Consider the following 21,951-nt stretch of genomic DNA (forward strand, 5'->3'; position numbering starts at 1 on the left):
GTTTCCTTTTTTTTTTTTTTTTTTTAAGATTCTATTTATATGACAGAAAGAGACAGTGAGAGAGGGAACACAAACCGGGTGAGTGGGAGAGGAAGAAGCAGGCTTCCTTCTGAGCAGGGAGCCCAATGTGGGGTTTGATCCCCGGACCTTGGGATCATGACCTGAGTTGAAGGCAGACGGTTAATGACTGAGCCATCCAGGTGTCCCAGTAATGGGTGTTTAAATAAGCCCTTTGAATGATTTGATGCACACTAAAGTTTGGAAATCACTGTGTTTTTAAACAAGGACATCCTATTCCTGCCATATACTGTGTGATCCTGGACAAGTAACAACTTAACTATGTCTCTGAACCTCACTGGTAAAATGAAATAATAATAGTACCTATCTTATGGGGGTAGTTATGATAATTGAATGGGATAAGTCACATATTTTGTTGGGCACAATTCCTGGAACATGGTAAACATTCAGAAATCTATTTTCTATGCAAAGGCTAACCACACTATAGGCTCTTATTAAATCACCAAATATTTAGTGTATGCCTACTATATCCAGCCATTGTCCCAACATTTTGGACATTATAAAGGAAATTCTGTGCACTCCATGATTTTAAACCATGTTTATAATCTTGATAGGATATAAAATGTATGCGACAAATGATAGCCATGAAAACTAATAGTGACAGCAAACCCTGTCATAGTGTTTACCTTGTGCCCAGCACTGTTCTCATTTAATATTTACATTATGCCTGATAAAGTAGCTAGCTAGTGTTCCCATTTTACAGGGGAAACAGAGTCATAAAAAGGCTAAATAACATGCCCAAATTTACACAGCCAGCTAATGGAAGAACCAGAATTCAAACCCATGAAATCTGGTTTCAGTTTGTGCTCTTTGACTCTTACATTTCAGTACCTAATACCAAGGTCAGATGATTATTGTAGGCAACACATATGCTTTAGAAATCCCACTTTAATTTACAGTGATGAAGAAAAAATATCTTTGCCGCAGAGTCAGACTTTGGGTTAAATATCAAAAGTTTGATAGGATTTAAAAATCAAATTTAAAAGAAAAAAAAACCCACTTCCGATAGAGGAAATATCAATGAAAAGGAGGGAATGCAAAGGGCAAGGTTAGGCTCTGGTCTATTCAGGTGTAAAGGAGACAGATAGAGGGGGTAATATCTTTGGAAGGAAGTAAGAAATCAAGTGTGTGGATTTACAGTGGGTCAGAGAATGGTCTACTATCTATACATATTACGCCACAGCAACTCTGAGTTGGATTCTGTAATTATTATTCCAATTTTACAGAGGTATTTACTGAAGCTTGGATTCCTTGTGATTTGCCCAGCTGTGATGTGTCAGGGAAGGGATTTGAGTTCTAAAGCCTGAAATTTAAATACTTTACTTTACTGTGCCACATGATATAATGCCACTGGATTGTGAACAAGTCTCCTTTATCCAGTGGTCATGTAGAGAGCCTGTAGCATACTAGAAATATGTATGTGCCTTGCGAGTAAACTGGTCAGGTGCATCTAGTTCTACCACTTCCTAGCTGTTTGCCTTGCACAAATTACCTAATCTAGCTATGTCTCAGTGTCTTCATAATCATAATAATAGTAGCTACCTCAGGATTTATCCATTAAGGTAATATAGGTTGTACCACATAACAATAAACCCAGAGGTTTATGTGATTTTATAAATAGGAGCTTATTTATTGTTTATATTGTATCTGATGTAAGTTTGGCCTCTCTAAGCAGACTCAGAAACTTAGGATACTTCCATTTTGTGGCTCTGTGTCATGTGACTTCAATGTAATCTGACTTTTTTAGGTAGTAGATTCTGGTGAGGGAGGGGAAAGAGGCCACAAAGAAAGAATAATGGATATTTAACCAGTCTGCTCTCAAAAGTGGCATTGATCTCTCCTCTCATATTCTACTAGCTGTAACCAGTCATAAGGTCCAACTAACTGCAGAAGAGGCCAGAAAATGTAGAGAAGAACACGGCCACCAGAGTACGCCAGTAGTCTTTGTGAGGACTAAATATGTTGCTGCATAAAAGCAATTTATAGTAGTGCCTAGCATATAGCACAGTTGGCAAATGTTAGCCACTGTTTTTAAGGACCTATAGAGAAATTTTGAATAGTTGTATGAAAAGGAAAATAGTGTTTGGGGAAGATTTTTTTTTCAGCAGCAAAGTGATAAGAGATTAGGGAAAGTATCCAAATTAAATGTTGTTAGAGAGTCCAGGCATTAAAAGAGGTCTATGGTTTCACTTATTTGTGGAGCTTAACAAATACATGGAGGACATAGGGAGATGGAGAGGAGAAGGGAGTTGAGGGAAATTAGAGGGGCAGATGAACCATGGGAGACTATAGACTCTGAAAAACAATCTGAGGGTTTTGAAGGGTCGGGGGGTGGGAGGTTGGGGGAGCCAGGTGGTGGGTAATATGGAGGGCACATATGGCATGGAGCACTAGGTGTGGTGCAATAACAATGAATTCTGTTATGCTGAAAAGAAATTAAAAAAAAAAAAAAGGATGTTCTAGGGGAAAAAAAATAAAAATAAATAAAAATAAAATCTTAAAAAAAAAGAGGGCTAAAATTAAGTAGTGGGAGTGGTCTCAGATTATTGTATTGTATTATTGTACAGATTCTTCTAGTTTAGAGCTAGAAGAGTGACCTTAGAGTGAAAATTTCCATACACAAGGAAGAATGATTATGTCTAAATAATTACTAAATAATCTGCTTGGGAGGTGGTATTATTTATAATGAAAGTATCTGATGGTTTATTTTTTTATTTTTTATTTTTTTTAAAGATTTTATTTATTTATTTGACAGACAGAGATCAAAAGTAGGCAGAGAAGCAGGCAGAGAGAGAGAGGAAGGGAAGCAGGCTCCCTGCTGAGCAGAGAGCCCAATGTGGGGCTGGATCCCAGGACCCTGGGATCATGACCTGAGCCGAAGGCAGAGGCTTAACCCACTGAGCCACCCAGGTGCCCCTGATGGTTTATTTTTACATAGATATTTTTATTTTCCTAGGTAACTATATATGTGTGTATATAGGATATGTATGTATAATATATATGTATAGGATATACATATATATGACATATATATGTCATAGATGACCAAAATTATTTATTGAAGGAATACCTTACAGAATTTTACACTATAATGTGTAAAAAATTGAAAAATAATGCATGTTTCAGACCCTCTCATTTTTCTATTGAATTTTTAAAATTTCACTTTAGTGATTGAAAGTGTTATTACCTATAAATTGACAACTGATCTTATTATTGATTTGTAGTAATTATCAGTGTCAGTTCTACAGCTAGGGTTCTTTGACTTTTAGGGATCCATAATGTTTGTCAAGTTCCTCATGTTTCCTGAAAAACTGATCTCAGGACAAATTACTAAAGACCCCCTAAATATGTGTCTAGACCTCTTGCCAACTGGAAAAAGGACTCTCTCATTTGGCATAGAAGTAGTAAAGATTTCCATCTAGCTATACTAGCTCAAGTTCTGGGGCTGTGTTTTTCTTACATTAGGGTTTAAAACCCTAATCCCCAGGTTTAGGCCTCCTCATTTTCATTTATTTTTATTATTTTATTTTATTTTTTAAGATTTTACTTATTTATTTGAGAGATACAGTGGTACATAAACAATGAATCTTGGAACACTAAAAAAAATTAAATTTAAAAAAATCTAAAAAAAAAAAGTGAGAGCAAGAGAGAGAGAAAGAGAGATAATGCTCGAGGGGAGTGAGCAGAGGGAGAGGATCAGGCAGAGCACCAAACCTAATATGGGACTTGATCCCAGGACCCTGAGATCATGACTGAGTTGAAATCAAGAGTCAGATGCTTAGCCAACTGAACTACCCAGGTGCCCCTTTAGGTCCTCATTTTTAGAAAGCAAACCTTAGAGTGAAACTTCCCATACAAAAAGTGGGTGTAACTATGTCCAAAAGTCTCTGCTTCGCAGGCCATTTTATTTATAATGAAAATACCTGGTGGGTTGTTTTTAGGTATAAGTCTTTATTTTCCTCAGTAGCTATATAGACCAAATCTATGATGACAAACAGAAATAAGTGGTTGTGCCCATTATTCAGAGCAAGTTCTTTTGGGGGGGAGCATGGTTTTTCTATTAGACGTTGAGCAAATAGAACATGAATTCTCTTGCTGATTTGTTATCAGTTCCATTTAAACAGCTGCCATGTCACCAGTTGCAGTAACTAGAAACAAACCTATATCCTGAATAATCTTTGAATTTATTTAGGTTTTTTTGCATGAAGAATAAATACTTAGTTTGTTGAATCAAATAGGCTGATAGAAAAATATATTGATATAAATCTATTTAATTTATAAAGATAAATATGCACATTTTACTACTATACTACTAAGTATATATATACTTAGTACTAAACTAATACATAATATACTTACTAAATATATATACTTTACAGTTTTAAAGAAAATATTTAGTTAGAAATAATATTGAAAGAAAACGGTAGTACTTATAGATGTACAATTATTTAGGTATTAGAATTTTTATGTTTAAATGAACTTTATTGGACTAGACTCATACCAACTTGAAAATTTTGCTTATCAAATTTCACTTTGATCAGTTGGCCTAATACAGCTTTCATAATTTCAAGAAGAGATTCAGTTATCTAAAGGGTATAAAATCCAGTAATCCATAAAATATGGATTTGTTAATGAAAGGATCAAGTCAAACTTTAAGCAGTATGTTCCAATGAACTTTACATAACCCCTTGATACCAACAAAAGGATTAGTTATAGATTTTCCCAATTGGCTTCTTACTTTTATGTCTGGCCAGTGATAACATGGACAAAACTGATGTACTAAAAAAATCTCTTTTTAAAACTTTATCTACAGACTCAGTTTGGAATCTCCTTTGGGAATGTGTTTCGTTCATTAATGATGAATAGAGTCTCTTAAGTGACAGAATATTCACCAGGAAGTTTTCACTAAATGAAATATTGATTCAGCCCTTTGCTAGGAGGAGCCCAGCTGGAAAAACTAATGTTGAGATCTCACAGTATTCTTATACTTCATTTCCAATATGAATCAACTTTTTACAGCACTTTCTAATATATTCATCATAGACTCTTATAAGGCTACATTTGAACTTAAGGCCAGCCCATTTCACTACTAATTTATACAGATCTGAGAACTATTCTTTAAAAAAATATGTTTAACATAAAACACTAAGTCAAATGTTTATATTTATCATATAAATCACAAATTTCAAGATATTGTCATAGTCTTGAATATCTAATTAAGCTAAATTTTTATATCCAAAGAAGTTTCAAATATTCTGACTCAAACTGGGAACATTTTTATATAGGTGATGAATTATAACATCAAAATATTTTTGATGTGGGGCGCCTGGGTCAGTGGGTTAAAGCCTCTGCCTTCGGCTCAGGTCACAATCCCAGGGTCGTGGGATCGAGCCCCACGTTGGGCTGTCTGCTCAGCAGGGAGCCTGCTTCCTCCTCTCTCTCTGCCTGCTTCTCTGCCTGCTTGTGATCTCTGTCTGTCAAATAAATAAATAAAAAATCTTTAAAAAAACATTTTCAATGTGAAAATTCAAGTCCTGTTGAGCCACATTCTCTATAATTATTTCCTATAGCTATAATATTGTACATAATGATATCTATATCAATAGCCATATCTAAAATATAGTATTTGATGGCAAATTATCATTTTTTTCCCTTGTTGATATGGTTAGTTAACATCCAAACAGCTTCCACATAATGCCATTTGTAATATCTAGAAACAAACCTAATGTCCTATATTGCCTTTGGATTTACTTATTTTTCATTATTTTAATTGTCCAGAGCACAAACAGTTGTATTAAATACAATATGCTGGTAGTAAAATATTGATCTTTCCATTAATCTGATAAAGCAAATTATTATATTTTTGCTTCTAAGATTATATTAGGTTATTTAGTTAAAATAGCTCCTTATTTTGTCAGCAATTATTTCTGAATAGAAAGCTGATTTCTCTGTATATGTGATATGTATTCTGTAACTTTAGTGTTACAAGAATACTTTTCCAAGACACTTTCATATCATTTACACAAAACCAATGGCAATGTTAATCAGTAAGCAGATCATTTGAATATAACTGTCCAGGTCCACAATATCTCTTATTTTAGTAAATTCTCTGACATATAGGACATGCTACAAGTTTTCAAGTAAGCTATATTTTTCTTGAAAATTTAAAACAATTATGAATGATTAGAACTTCAGTTCAACCTGGAGCTTTAAAGATTTATTTATTTATTTATTTATCTGAGAGAGAGCATGCACATATATGCACATGATGGGGAGGGTTGGGGGGAACAGTGGAAAAGGGAGAGGGGAAGCAGACTTCTGCTGAGTGCAGAGCCTGATGTGGGGCTGAATCTCAAACCATGACCTGATCTGAACCAAACCAAGTCACATGCTTAACTTAATCACCTCAGCCATCCAGGCACCCTGAGCATCTCTGATTTTAGCACAACTTCTTGTAGTCTATTTTCCTCCCAATGCAATGGTTCTTAATTCTTTAAGGTACATAAGAAAGGCTATATTTTAAAAATGCAAATTCCCCAGATCCCACTAGCAGAGGTCTTTGAGCATAACTGAATCTAAAAAAGCATCCCAGGTACTACTAATACAGTAGTTCAAGGACAATCTTTTCAGAGACACTGCCCTGCAGGGTTGAAGTTACACAGAGGGATCTAACCTTGAATTCCCATTCTAGTGGAACTAGAGAGTGACTAAGATAAAAAATAAGTGTTTGAGACCCTGTGGCTCTCATGAAAACAGCATGAGTATTTTCTTCCTTTTGTTGACACCTCATTAAATAGGCAAAATAAGACCTGAAAGATGGCTGTTCAAGAGGGTCTTAGTGTTACTTCATCTGCATTATCACTGTGGGTCCAGGGTCCTGTTGAAAAGTTTTATAGGTCCAACAGCTTACTGTTATTTAACCAGAAATGACTGAACAAAAGAAATAAACAAATCAGGTTTAACTAACTCTTAAGAAATCCAATTTACAGTAAGGAAATCTGCCTTATCTAATTTTCCTTGTAAGATATACCTATTCAAAGACCAAAGCCCGCTATTAGCATACCTCATTCCTTTGCTGGCTGGGTCCATTCTGGAGACCAAGGTATCAGACAGAAATTTGATTGGTACACAAAGAATTAGAACTGTTGGTTATTGTCTAGGGCTAATTCCATCAAATTCTTGAAGGCTTATGTTTGCTTTCTGTATTTTAGGAGAAATGATCTAAAGAAATAAGATCATTAATAGGATTAGAGCATCTTTTTAAAACTGTCATGAACACCTATATAGTTTTAATTTTTAATACCCTTTATTATCACATTTCTAAAGCATCTTTACTTAATACCTGGCATTTTATAGCTTTAAATAAGTTTGACATTATAGTCATGTTTTGAAGAAAACTTGACGGGGTACTTCGAGGGAGATTTAGAATGCAATGTAGTTTCATTAGTAATGTAATAAATAATTTGGTAGAATAGAATATGGGTAGTTAATCTCTCCCTATTTTAATTATTATAAGATTGAGCTTTTTTAAAAAAGATTTTATTTATTTATTTGACAGACATCTCAAGTAGGCAGAGAGGCAGGCAGAGAGAGAGGAAGGGAAGCAGGTTCCCTGTTGAGCAGAGAGCCCGATGGACGTGGGGCTTGATCCCAGGACCCTGAGATCATGACCTAAGCCGAAGGCAGAGGCTTTAACCCATTAAGCCACCCAGGTGCCCCTACCAGCTTCAGTTTTAGAGATTAACCTTTCCTTGCATTAACGATAACTTCAGTCAAAGACTTTATGTTATATTTAATATTATACCTATTTTATTACCTCTGATTACTTCATTACCTCTGTGGTGAATAGCTATTATCTTAATGAGCATTCTGCTTTTGAACCACATCTTAAAATGAATTGAAACAGAAATATAATATATGTCACTTATTTAACCCTTTGTGGTAAGTGTGGTAGTTTATGATAGGAGAAATATTGATAGCTTCAAGCCTAAAAAAAGCGTTAAAAAGCTCAAAATATATAGACCCAAATTTTCACTTGATCTTAGTCAAGAGGCCAGGAAATGATGGACCCAAGTTTTCATAACTAGCTTAAACTCTTTAACATTGTAAAATGTCTAATAATTACCTTGAAGAACAAAATCTATTTGTGTTCCCTCTTTCCTTATTTAAATATCTGTAAGAAAAAAAGGTCTCATTTCTCAGAGAGTGGAGGGAGGTGAAGGTGCGAAATTAATCATGCGTCCCCAGTAAATGAAAAACTGTGGTGTTTTTCTTCTCTTTTTTTGCTTTAATTTAAGGAGATATATTTGTACCTTTCTTGTGATTATCTTTTATTAAGCACTATCAAGATTGTAACTATATGTAGCGATGTGTTATGACTTTAGTTAACCTTTAGAATTTGTGCCTTTAGTGGACCACATCCTTCATTTATATATAAATTTACATAAATATATAAAAATGTAAATTATATATAAATTATTTATATAGATATATAAAATTATGTTTTACAACTGTGTTTATATAAATGGATATGTCCACCCTTACTACACCATCTAGGTTGAGGGAATAACTGACTGGAGCTTTCCTTCTCAAACCTTAGCATTTTATTTTTATTTATTTATTTATTTATTTTTTAAAAGATTTTATTTTTTATTTGACAGACAGAGATCACAAGTAGACAGAGAGGCAGGCAGAGAGAGAAAGGGAGGAAGCAGGCTCCCTGCTGAGCAGAGAGCCCTATGCGGGTTCAATCCCAGGACCCTGAGACCATGACCTGAGCCAAAGGCAAAGGCTTTAACCTATTGAGCCACCCAGGCGCCCCAAACCTTAGCATTTTAGTAATCTTATCTTGCCATCCTTCATTTAGTTTTTAGAAACTGTAAGTTTGTTTTGTTTTGTTTTGTTTTAATTAGAAAACTTTTTAAAAAAATTTCATTTATTTATTTGACAGAGAGAGAGAGAGAGAGCACAAGCAGGGGAGAGCAGCAGACAGTGGAAGAGGGAGAAGCAGGATCCCCTCTAAGCGGGGAGCCCAATGTGGGGCTCCATCCCAGGACCCTGGGATCACGACCCAAGCTGAAAGCAAACACTGAACCGACTGAGCCACTGAGGCACCCCTAAAAATCTTTATTTTTTAGAGAAGGTCAAGTTAGCAAAATTAAACAAAAAAATATAGAGAATACCCACATACACCTTGTCCCCACAGATAGACAAACTCCCCCACTATCAACATCCTGTACCAAATTTGTATACTTATTATAATTGGTGAACCCACACCAACACATCATTATCACCTGAAGTCCATACTTTACATTAGAGTTTATTCTTGGGGTTGTGTATCCTATGGGTTTTGACAAATGTATAATGACATGTATCCACTATGTTGCAGTATTATGTAGAATAGTTTTACTGTCCTAAAAATGGTTGGTGCTTTGCCTATTCATCCCACCCTCCACCTTAATCCCTGGCAACTACTGATCTTTTTGCTGTCTCTACAGTTTTGCTTCTTTCGAGAATTTCACATAGTTGGAATTGTACAGCATGTGACCTCCTTTCACTTAGTAATATGCATTTAAGATTCCTCCATGTCTATTCATGGCTTGATAGCTCATTTCTTTTTAGCGCTAAGTAATATTCCTTTGTATGGATGTAACAGTTTATTTATTCTTTCATCTACCGAAGGACATCTTGGTTGTTTCCAGGTTTTGGCAATTGCAGGTAAAGCTGCTATAAATGTCTCTGTGGAGATTTTGGAGCAGACATAAGTTTTAGTTAATTTGGGTATATCCAAGGAGCACATTGTTGGATTAAAGTAAAAGTAAGAAACCACGAAACTGTCTTCCAATGTAGCTACACTGGTTCTGCATTTCCACTAGCAGTGAATGGGTTTCTGTTTCTTCACATCCTCACCAGCATTTGGTGGTATGAGCGTTTTGGATTGGACATTCTAATATGTAGATAATAGTATCTTATTATTTTATTTTATTTTTTACTAATATTTTAATTTATAGTTGTCTAATGACAAATGATGTTGAACATCTTTCATATGCTTACTTGCCATCTGTGTATCTTCTTTGGTGAGGTGTTAAGGTTTTGGGCCCATTTTTTAATTGGTATATTTATTTTCTTATTGTTGAGTTTTTTTACAATTTTATTTATTTTTTTGAGGGAGAGAGAGAGAGAGCATGACCAGACGGAGAGGGAGAAGCAGATTCCTAGTAAGCAGAGAGCCCCATGTGGGGCTTAAGACAGATGCTTAACCAACTGAGCCACCCAGGCGCCTTTCTTATTGTTGAGTTTTAAAAAATCTTTTTATATTTTTGGATACCAACCCCTTTATCACATAATTTTTCCTAGTATGTGGCTTGTCTTCACATTCTCTTGACACTGTCTTTCACAAGTTTAAGTTTAATGAAATCCAGCTTATCAATTATTTCTCTTGAATTGTGTCTTAGGTGTTATATCTAAAAATCCATCATTATACCAGTGTCATCTAGATTTTCTCCTGTGTTATCCTCTAGAAGTTTTATAGTTTTGCATTTTATGTTTAAGTCTCTCACCCATTTTGAGTTAAATTTTCTGAAGAGTACAGAGTCTGTGTCTGTCTGTCTGTATATGTGTATGTATTTATTGGCATGTAGATGTCTAATTGTCCCAGCATCATTTATCTTGTATTGTATTGCCTTTGCTTCTTTGTCAAAGATTAGTTGCAACTAGTCTGTTCATGGGGATCTACTTCTGGGCTCTCTCTTCTGTTCCACTGGTCTATTTGTCTATTCTTTTGTCAATACCATACTGTCTTGATTACTGTGGCTTCACAATAAGTCTGAAGTCGAAAGTGTTAGTCTTCCAGCTTTGTTCTTTTTTCTTAAATATAGAATTGGCTATTCTGGGGTGTTGTTGTTGTTGTTGTTTTCCTCTTTTTATAAACTTTAGGATCAGTCTGTTGATATGCAAAATATTACCTTACTAGTATTTTAGTGGAATTACATTGAGTCTATAGATCAAGTTGAGAAGAATTGATTTCTTGACAATATTGATCTTCTTATCTCTGAAGATAACGTCACTGGGCATCTTTCCATTTATTTACTTCTTTGATATCTTTCATCAGTTTGTACTTCTCCTTTTAGGAAATGAAAGTTTTTAACTAAGGGGTTTTATTCATTTAAGAACTCCATTTTACCCCTGTGATCATTAGTGGACTTGTAAAAGAGGCCCGCAGTACCCTTGTGAAAGGTTTGGCAAGTACTTATAAATGGCTAGGTTTGGTCGACAGCTTTTGCTATCTGACTTGGTTTTTCACAGAATTAGGCTTTTAAGTTGAACAGACTTTTGCTGATACCTCAAAGATTTGTATTATTATAATCCTTAGCAAGACTCAGGAAGGAATCTAAGTTTATATTTTTCAGATCATGATAAACAGGGTGATCTCTTACTGGTCTCGTTTTAGCCCTATTCTTAAGTATATTTTACCAAGAGAAACAATCAGAATTTACCTCTACTTCTTAAAATAAACATCAAATTTCAGTAAGATTATTATATTACCATCTTTTTAAAAGAGTGTATCTGAGATTATTCTTTATATAGTGTAAACTTTTATTTACTCCCAGCCCGTTTCCAGCTGCTTAAATTTCTCATTTGTGTTAAGAAGAAAATTGTTAATTGTTCGTTAAGTCTCTAAACCCTAACTTTGTACATGATATGATACTATAAAATTTTTTTAACAAGTTTAAGAATATAATTTTCTCTACAAAGTTAACAGCATTTCCTGTTTCCTGTGCTTATATTGTTTAAATAATGGGTACATGGTTATTTTAGATATAAACTCTCCTTTCCAAGATAATTAATTTTTTTTTCTGCTTTCAATAGGGATTTTCTACTTAAAGTGTTACCAGCTCTAAGAATCCTCAATGGTGAAATGCTAAACTCTTATTCAGAAAGGCAAACTGAAGAATACTATGAGCCAGAATTAGGACGTTTTGTGATACTTTGTCAGTCTCAGATTCAAGAATTCAACTCACTAGTTGAAAGCTATATTAATGGAAAAGGGTAAGACTATTCACTTCTCCATGTCATAATTTAAAGAAATAATTCAGTATATGTATATAATTTTAAAATACTCTGATTAACACAATGACACATTTTTTTGGATTAAGACTGTGTGTTTTAGGGATATTTTCCCTTAAAAACATAATTCAAATTATAGTTTAAATGCTAAAGTATTAGTTATTATAAATGAAGTCATAAGGATAATTTCAAGACAAGAATCAAACATCCATTCAGTCATTCATTCAATTAATCAGTCATAAATTTGTTTGACAATTATTGTAGGCAAGACACAAAAATAAGCTAAGTATTACACGTTATCCTTAATTCACAGATTAACATAAGAGAAAATTAGACAGTTACAATGGAGCAAGGCAAATTTTATAAGTATAACATTTATTATATATTAAGATATATTGTATATATATTATACTTATGTATTAAAATATTAGGCGAGCACAGTAGAGAAAAGTAGTCAACACATGCACATATTCAGAGGAGCAGAAGCTAAGAGTAGAGACCTAATCAGATATAAAAGAAAGAGAACTTCCCACTCCCCATCCCAAATTAGGAATGTGTTAGTGTGAAAGAATTACAGGTGATCTTTCTCTAACTGTATTTTCTAATTTGCATTACTCCAGAAAACACAAATAAAAAAAGAAACAATTTCATATTTCACTTATGGTGACCCTTCATTTTAACTGAATTGTAACTGTAATATGTCCTTCCAAATACCTAAACTTAATCATTAAATTGCAGTCTTTAATATTGCTTTTCACATATTTATATTTGCTCATCTATATAAGATTTGTTTTCCATTTAACTGTTTTTAATATAATCTATTCGGATTAAAAACAAATCTCACAGCTTTAAAAATAATGCCAATTGTTATATATAATTAATGTTTACTTTTGACAAATACTAAGATTATTTACATTTATCTTTGTGGAAAAACTAAACTTACATTTCTTTGTATATGTGTGGTAATGTAGAATTTTTTTGTGTAAAGATGACCCTAATATCCCTCATGTTGAAACAGATTCCTCAATTCCTTTGTATAATCTCTTGTCATTGCAACATGTTTCATTTTGGCATTGATCATGGAAAATAGACTATATTTTACATTAATAATAAATGGTGGTGAATTCAACACCAATCCTACACACTAAATATTCTAACATCAAGTTGAACCTTTTCTGCATTATTAGCCACCAAAATGAATGAAATACAAAATATTGAAAGTACATTGGAGGAGCCTATGCTAATGTCTAATATTACTTCTCTGAACTCAGGACTGTTTATCTCCACAGTTTACTTTCATTTTGTATGGTTAAAAGTTTTATATTTATATATATGCTTATATATATGGTCAAAGTTTTATGTTTATTTATATCCTGCATGTTTCAGAAAAAAAATAAGGCTATATATTGTTGGCTTGTTGGCTATATATTAAATACTGTCAAGAAAATAAACATTGGAAGTAAGTAAATTCTTAAAAATAAAACAAGGAAAGATAAGTAAAATGTACCAAGAAAAAGGCTCATATAGGTGCAGAGTCTTTTACATTTGCTATTAAGATCCCCAAATCCGGCAAACAGAAAGTTTGATTAATTATGTAAGCCATAACCTCAATAAGATAGAAATTCAACAGTTGTTTAAGAGGATCACAACCAATTATGCCTTCAAGTATTTGAATTCTCTTCGCAATGGATAATTTTTCCAGCAAAAAATGGGAATAAAAACTTTCCCATAATATAAGTTCTTTGTTTAAAAGTCCAATACAAATATTTTGCATGGCAAGAGTCAATGTAGAAAGTACTTTTAACTGTTTCATAAATAACTTCTCCAAATTTAGGCAGCCATGATTTCTCATGTTTATGGTAGTAAAAGCATGGATTTTTTCTCATTCAATTGTACCAAAAATACCTAGAATAAAAATGGTTCTAAAACTTCCAGACATTTTGTCTGGATTGACAAATCTAAATTAGCTGAACAAATATTTTCAGATTTGTTAGAAATGAGATACATTTTTACATAAATGACCAGAAATAAGGTTTTAATGAATGTTGTAGTAAAGCTTAATTTTCATGTTTACCATAAACACAAGGGAAATTTCCAGAACCTACACATATTTTAATATTTGCTGATATAATTCTTATTAAATGTTTTGGTTGTTTAGAAATTTTGTCACCTTGGATGCTGCAGAAAATCTCTGCCATTATTTTAATAAATTAATGACACTTAGTAATGAATGCCGATATTCACATGAACATGGGAATGTAAGTGTCACCCAGAGAGAAGACTCTGAAACCCGGCAAAATCATTTGACCCCTACAAATAGTGATAGCATACTGCAAAATAGAGTTCTCCACTCTTGTGCAGACAAATATAAACTGGACTCACCAGATACCTCTGAGAAATGGAGGAACTCTGGCTCTAGTCATTCCACATTTACCAACTCCTTATGTGAAGATACAGAAGGAAGAAATCAGGAAGAAATAGTAGACCAAAAAAGAAAAAAAAACAAATCAAACAGTATCTCCATGGAAAGAATCCCATTCATGGAAACAGTAATGACAAGTTCTCTGCTGTGGAATTGCCAAAATACTGAACATCGGAAAAAAATGTAAGATTTAGAGAACATTTTTCTTTTACAGTTGTATATCTTTTATTTTTAATGGATAGTCTTAGGTAATTTTCCAAATGCTTATTTGGTAAAGGATTTAAATAATGATTGTATGTTATACTAATTCCCTTAATAATATGACATGTGTACAAATTATTAATTATAGTACAGATTAACTTTACTGAACATTGGCAGGCTCTGATTTAATTGACTAGTATTTTATTAAAAAATGAGAACATGTAAAATTATTTTTTCTTTTTTTTTTAAAGATTCTATTTATTTATTTATTTGAGAGAAGTAGCAAGAAAGAGCACAAGTGGGAGTGGGGAGAAGGGAGAGAGAGAAGCAGACTTCCCGCTGAGCAGGGATCCTGACGTGGGGCTCAATCCCAGGACCCCGGGATCATGACCTGAGCTGAAAACAGACACTTAATTGACTGAGCCACCTAGGCACCCCATTGCCTTAATCCCCATTGCCCATTTAACCCATCCACCTGCCCACCTACCCTCTAGCAACCCTCAGTTTTTTTGTGTAGTTGTCTGTTTCACGGTTTGCTAACTATGAAATACTTTTAAAAAGCTAATGGTAGGCACCTGGATAGCTCAGTTGGTTGAACATCTGACTCTTGACTTTGGCTCAGGTCATGATCTTGATCTCAATCTCGGGGTCCTGGGATCTAATCCTGCACAGGGCTGGCTCCCTGCTCAGTGGGGAGTCTACTGAAAGATTCTCTTTATCACTCTTCCTCTGCCCTCTACCTGCTCACATGCCCTCCTCTCTCTCTCTAAAATTAGATAAATCTTCTAAAAAACTATAAAGCTAATGGCTTTAATTTTTTATTGAACCAGCAAAGATTACTTTTTACTTTGGCTTGTCAAAATCTTTTTCTTTTTTTACTTTTGGCTTCAATGTCAAGCCAACAAAATTAAAATTGGTTAAACTCAGCTTCTCCTACAGTAACAGGTGCTGAATAGGGCAGAATGCAGAGTATCATGGTAGCTAATCTTATTTTTCCTAGTCTTTATTCTTTTAGAAGTTGTCAGTATGAATGGTGATTTCTTTTCTGAAAGTTATGTTAAAAAGTTTGATATGCTGAAACTTGTATGTATTCCCTAAGGCAAAAACATTTTTAAAAATTTTATTGAAAGTAACTCTAACACTTCCTAATTTATATTTCATTAATTTAATTGATTACTTTTGCTCTGTAGGGGAGGAAAAATAGCTTTTACTTCTACCCTTCTAAGTTCTCAACTGGAATCCCTGTAACAAAAGGTAGATTAATATCAGAAAAACATAGAAATGTACTATATGCTGGCTAATTGAACATAATAATAAAAAAATAAAACAGAAAAAAAGAAATGTATTTAATATAAGTTTTACATGACATGGGAATCTTCATAAAGAAATAAAGACCTGTAGAAATAGTTAAACCTGAGCACTTTTATATTAAGTTTGATGAAAAGTAGAAGGTCGTGGAAAATATGATTAGGGCAAAGAGTATGAGCTAAGCATAGTAAACTGGGGTAAATTTAGCAAGGCTTGTTTATTCAGATTCTTCTTGTCATCCTTTCATCTTCAGATAAGAATGCTTCTTTTCACTAAGTTATTGGCGCATTTCTCGCCTTCAGATTTGAAGGTTTTCCATTCCATTTTTATGTATATGCCTATAGTTAAGCCAAAAGTTCTTTTTTTTAACCAATACCTTACATATTTCATGTTTACAAAAATAGTTTATGAGGACCTCTCACCTACAACTGTGTTTTCATGGATACTAAACATGTTTTTTCTCTTCTTAATAGTATGGCAGCTATGGTAATCCAGGCATACTGGCGTGGTTACATCGTGCGCAGAAGTATTCATTTCTCTACAAAGCTACAGCCCGCTGCAATAGGACCCCTGATGTCCGAGCCAAATTACTGCATCAAGAATAAAACTATTTTAAAGAAAGAAAAAAGAGAAAACACTGTGAATATCCAAGAACAGAGGGAGAAGTCTGCCATTCTTATTCAGGTTAGTTTTAATCTTTTGGTGAAATAGTCCTGAGAGATGTATTTCTCATCTTTCACCGGGTTATTCTGTATAACAGACAACCGGCAAATCTTAGTGATTTACAACTACTGGATGTATTTCTTACTCAGGTGATATGTAAGGCTGCAGGTTGGCTGTGCCTCTGCTTAGTATCTAGGCTGAAGGAGTATTCGTAATTTAGAAATACTATTATCATGATCAAGGGCCAAACTGAACCACACAATCATATTTAAAGCTTCTGCTCAGATATGTCATTTGCCACATCTGCTAACATTTTGATTAGCCATAGCAACTCTCATTTGGCCTAATCTACAACTCTTTTTAGAACAATGTTTAAAAATCTACTAAAGTAATTGTTAAAGGCCTTCAAATACATGTTCAAATTAAAAATTCAGAAATCAAGAAGTGAATAGACTTGATTAAACCAAAGAGTCACTAAGATCAGCTTTTGAAATGAAGTTCCAACATCACATTCATCCTTTTATTTATTTATTTGTCAAATATTTTTTAGAACCTAGTATTTGCCAAAGACTGTTCTGGGCTCAGGAACCATAACTCTAAATTAGCCATTCAATTTCTCTGCCATCATGGAGTTTTCATACTGATGGGAGATGCAGAACCAAATAAATACATAATATAATATAAACTAAGTAAATACATAAGGTCTATGGAAATTCATGGTACTGTGCTTGAATTGAAAGACAGTAACCAAAAATTTAGCATTTCCCTTTATTCATTCATTGAATAAATATTTCTTTTTTTGAATAAATATTTCTTAATACAGAAATCTTACTAGCTTGTATTCTGTTGGAATGAGCAGTTAAGTAAATAAGTATGTTAGATAGTGATAAGTCTTAAAAGGAAAAATAAAGTAGGAAAAGCAGGATAGCAGAGTCAAGGGAAAGTTTTTCATTTCAGATATGATGGAGAGGGAAGACTGGAAAAGGTGACATTGCAGTGAGAGATTAAGTCATTGGATGCCTGGGAGAAAAACATTCCAGACCGTGGAATATCTGATTTAGGAGCAAACTACAGTGTTTAAAGAGCAGTGAGAAGCCAGTCTGATTGGACAGTGATGGAGGAGAGAAGGGTGACACTTACAAATCATAAGTCATGGTAGAGATTTTGGCTTTTACTCCGAATGACATGGGAAGATATGACAGGAATCTGAGCAATGGACTCACATGATCAAGTTTACTTTATGTTGTGATTATACTGTAGGAAGGCAGGAGTAGAAGCAGAAAAATCAGTTAGGAGCTATTACAGTAATTCAGACAAGGGTTAATGGTAGCTAGGATCAGAGTGTTGAAGTAGAAGTGGTAAGAAAATCACATTACAAAGTATATTTTGGTTTATTTTGAGGCATACTTCCTTTGAAGATAGAAGTGATGATATCAGTTCATGGGGATGTGCTATATGAGAGATAGAAGTCATGGATGCCTCCAAGGCATTGGCATATACAAGTAGAAGAAGAGCCCTAAAATTAAAACTTTCACTATTAAAACCATAGTTTTCAAAATTATCTTTGCTGTGGTTCTAATGAATAATAGAATCAGACTATTTCAGTTGACTTAATTTGTCTGAACAGTACTCCTAAAGGCAAAGCATAGGCAAAGGTTTTACTGATGCCTGAATGGTAGAGGGAGTCAGGGTAGGGCAATGGATTCAAGGAAACTCTGAAGAAAAGAAAAAACCCCAGTTACTATTTTAAAATATTATTCTGCTACATGAGGAATGAATATATCATGCAGACCAACTCCCTACTGTTATCAGTTGTTACACTTTTTTCAGCCTTGATGGTGCCTGGATGTTCAACTTTTGCTTCATTCTGTCAGTAAAGAAAAGTTCACTACTTTGTGAAACAGTCTAGTTCAGTGGCTAATATCTCTGCAAAATGTTCTTTTGTTGATCTTCTGTGTATCTGTAACAAAAGTAAGCATAATCCAGCCTTTGTCTGAGACTTAGAATGAGTCTTTATGTTGTACAATATGGTACTTAAAATTATTGAAGTCATCTCAATTTCATTTTCTTGTTTCCTGAGTACAATCATCTAATTTCTTTTTTTTTTCACAATCCTCTAGTTTCTTAAACCATTCATATTAAAATATGAATTCTAGACTGCCCGATTATCCTGGAGAGCAGAGCATGATACGATAGAAAGAACCTGGGCTTTAGAAGGAGCAAAATGGAAATTTTATGGTGGATGTCACAGAAAATGCTCTCTGCTTACCAAACCTTATATTCTTCTCTTCTTTCAAGTATACAGCCAGACTAGATATCCCACCTTCCCTTGCACTTTAACATGGCCCTTTTTCCGAGTTCCAGTCAATACAAGAAGAATGAAAGATATATGCACCACTTCCATATCTGGCTCATTAAATGTACCACAGACATTCCTTCATATTCTTTATTCTTTCTGGCTAGTTGAAATGAAGACAGCTTCTGAGGCATCATTGGAAGCTGTCTGTCGGGAAAGTCTGGATACCAGAATCACTTTATCTTTTTTTTTTTTTTTTTAAGATTTTATTTATTCATTTGACAGAGAGAGATCACAAGTAGGCAGAGAGGCAGGCAGAGAGAGAGGAAGAGGCAGGCAGAGAGAGAGGAAGAAGCAGGCTTCTGAGCAGAGAGCCCGATGCGGGGCTCGATCCCAGGACCCTGAGATCATGACCTGAGCCGAAGGCAGCGGCTTAACCCGCTGAGCCACCCAGGCGCCCCCAGAATCACTTTATCTTAAAGTGCTGCCCCATTGCCTTTACAGACTCTCCATATTTATTAGATAATTAAGAAATAAGCTATTGTTTTTTGAGTTGTTATACATTTTTGGATATTTTTGTTATCATACTTAGCTTGCCCCAACTAATATAAAGGATATAAGATACACCTTGAAACATAGATAGGATTCATTGTAAACATGTAAGAATGGAATTCTAGGTATAAAGAACCTAGAATTTTATATTTCTGGAATAATAAGAAGTTACAGTGAAACTGGACTACCATAACAACTGGAAAATACAGAACGAACATGGCTGAAGATATGTGAAGGATTTTAACAGGGAACAGATATATGGTATGTTCTGGATGTGGGAGTTGATAGTTGGAGGAAAAAAAAAGATGTTAGATATGTCTAATATAGGTAGAATTGCCTGGCCAGGGAATTAATTTGAATGTAGGAGAAAGATGAATTAATTATAGATGGATTACTGGTGAAAAGTTGAAACCTCGACAGAAACAAACTAGAAGAATCCGAACATATTATATATTACCATTATTTCTCATAAACTGAATAGAGATGACTAGAACTTGAATTCTTGACCCTATTGCAGATTTAGGAGGGTAGTATCTATATGGGTCACACTAGAATGACACACACTGTGTATTGCATTCTAGAGCTTTGTAGAAGTCCTATGCCTGATGAGTCGTGCTGGATCCATTGTGAACCACAGGGAGCCAATCCTTGTTGAAGGCCTGATTAAAGAGTTCCCTCTAGACCCTCTTTTCCCGAGGTCTGAACATCACCTTGTTATCTTCTATAACCAACTCTTCATAACCAACCCACCTCTCCCCACTCATCACCAGATTATTTGAAATAAATCCCAGATATCACTTCCTTTATAAATATTTCAGTATGAATTTCTGTAAGACCTATTGTTTTAATTATAACTATATTATCAACCTAGAAATTGAAAATTATTTTTCATTATCACCAAATATCAATATTCAAATTTCTCTCTTTTATAAATATTTGTTTACAGATCTTTCTTGATCAAAATATAAACAAGGTCATTACCTTGCCTTCAGTTTAAATGTTAAGTCTTTTAAATATATAGTAACCTCTCTCTTTTTTTCCTTGCAGTTTATTAAGGAAACCAGATCTTCTGTTCTATAGTTTTCTACTTTCTGAATTTTGCCAGATGCTTTCCCATGGTGTCACTTACATATTTCTTGTTCCCTTGTTTTCTGTAAGCTGACAGTAGATTCTAAAATTTCATATGATTTGGTTTTGGCTTTTTGTCAAGAATACCTCGTAAGTGGTGGTATGTATTACAGTGAGGAGGTAACATAATGTCTAGTCGCCTCTCTTTTCGGAATACTAGTGACCATTGATAATCATTGCCTAGATTAATTCTTGTATTAACAGTTTGTAAAATATTGATACTCTACATATAACTTCTTCATTTATTAACTAAAATACGTCAGTAAAGAGCAGCTTAGTTTAACTGACTGTTTAGTTACCTTGAGGTACAGCTCATACTGGAAAGGTAGGTTAAATGCTTAATGCCATTTTACCAATTTTTAGATTAATGAGGTTTCCTAGCATCCTCCAGAGGTCACCATAATATGGTCTATCATAATGTACACATAAATTTTTAAAATATATGATGTATTAAATTCCATTGCAGTTTCATTCTTACTGATGTTCAAATTGTCCCATTTGGCCAAGTTAGCTTCAAGTTAAGCTTTTGTGACACAATTCATTCGTTTTTAAAATTTCTCTTGCTTTTTAATGTGCCATGATGTTTCAGGTTCATTTTGTGTATATTTTTGCCTCAAACCTGAGCCCAGTCATTGCTCTGAAGATCTTTGATTCCTTTAGTGGGAATATTTAGAGACCAGTCTGGGTTTTAGGAATGCATTAGGATTTTAGGGATGTTGTTGGTATGGTAAATGACTGGTAAAGTCATTGTTTTTAAAGTTTTTTCATTGTAGTGATAAGCTACAAATACATATTTTTAAGAAAAAAAATGTACCATGGGCTCATGATGATATTTTAAAGTTAAATTTAGGACAATAAGGCTTTTATTTATTTGATTTATATTTACATTTCTTTTCTTCTATGGAAAGTTCTGGTTCCAATGAACAACATTAACATAATTGTTCTTTTTTTGCCCCTCCTTTTCACTTCACCTTTTGTGTGTATATGTGTGTCTCTCTGTGTGTCCGTGCCTGTGTTTACATGCACATACATAGTGGAAGTGAACAAGGACCGTACAAATGAGGAGATAAATCAAACTAGGTTATTTATTCAGAGAGTGCTGTGGCAAGGGAGTCAGCCACCATCACTTGCCTTTGGCATAAAGCTCAAAAGCAGGGAGGGGAGCAGGAGATCTTTAGAGTGGGAAGAGAGAGGAGAGAGGTCTCCAAATATGGTCTAATTAGAGGTTTTTGGTATG

General features: G+C 34.1%; 1 protein-coding gene across 4 annotated transcripts in view; it reads left to right on the forward strand.

Annotated features, from left to right (window-relative positions):
* The window catches only part of LRRIQ1 (leucine rich repeats and IQ motif containing 1), a 219,676-nt gene that overhangs the window by 66,365 nt on the left and 131,360 nt on the right, over positions 1–21,951 (forward strand). For 3 of the 4 annotated variants that reach the window (XM_047743254.1, XM_047743252.1, XM_047743253.1), the window contains exons 15-17: positions 11,947–12,126; positions 14,303–14,749; positions 16,549–16,759. In XM_047743254.1, the coding sequence (XP_047599210.1) occupies positions 11,947–12,126; positions 14,303–14,749; positions 16,549–16,759 (838 nt within the window). The remainder of the gene's footprint in view (positions 1–11,946; positions 12,127–14,302; positions 14,750–16,548; positions 16,760–21,951) is intronic. The other variant, XM_047743255.1, reaches the window with a different exon arrangement.

Source organism: Lutra lutra, chromosome 8 (assembly GCF_902655055.1).
Source record: "Lutra lutra chromosome 8, mLutLut1.2, whole genome shotgun sequence".
Lineage (NCBI taxonomy): Eukaryota > Metazoa > Chordata > Mammalia > Carnivora > Mustelidae > Lutra > Lutra lutra.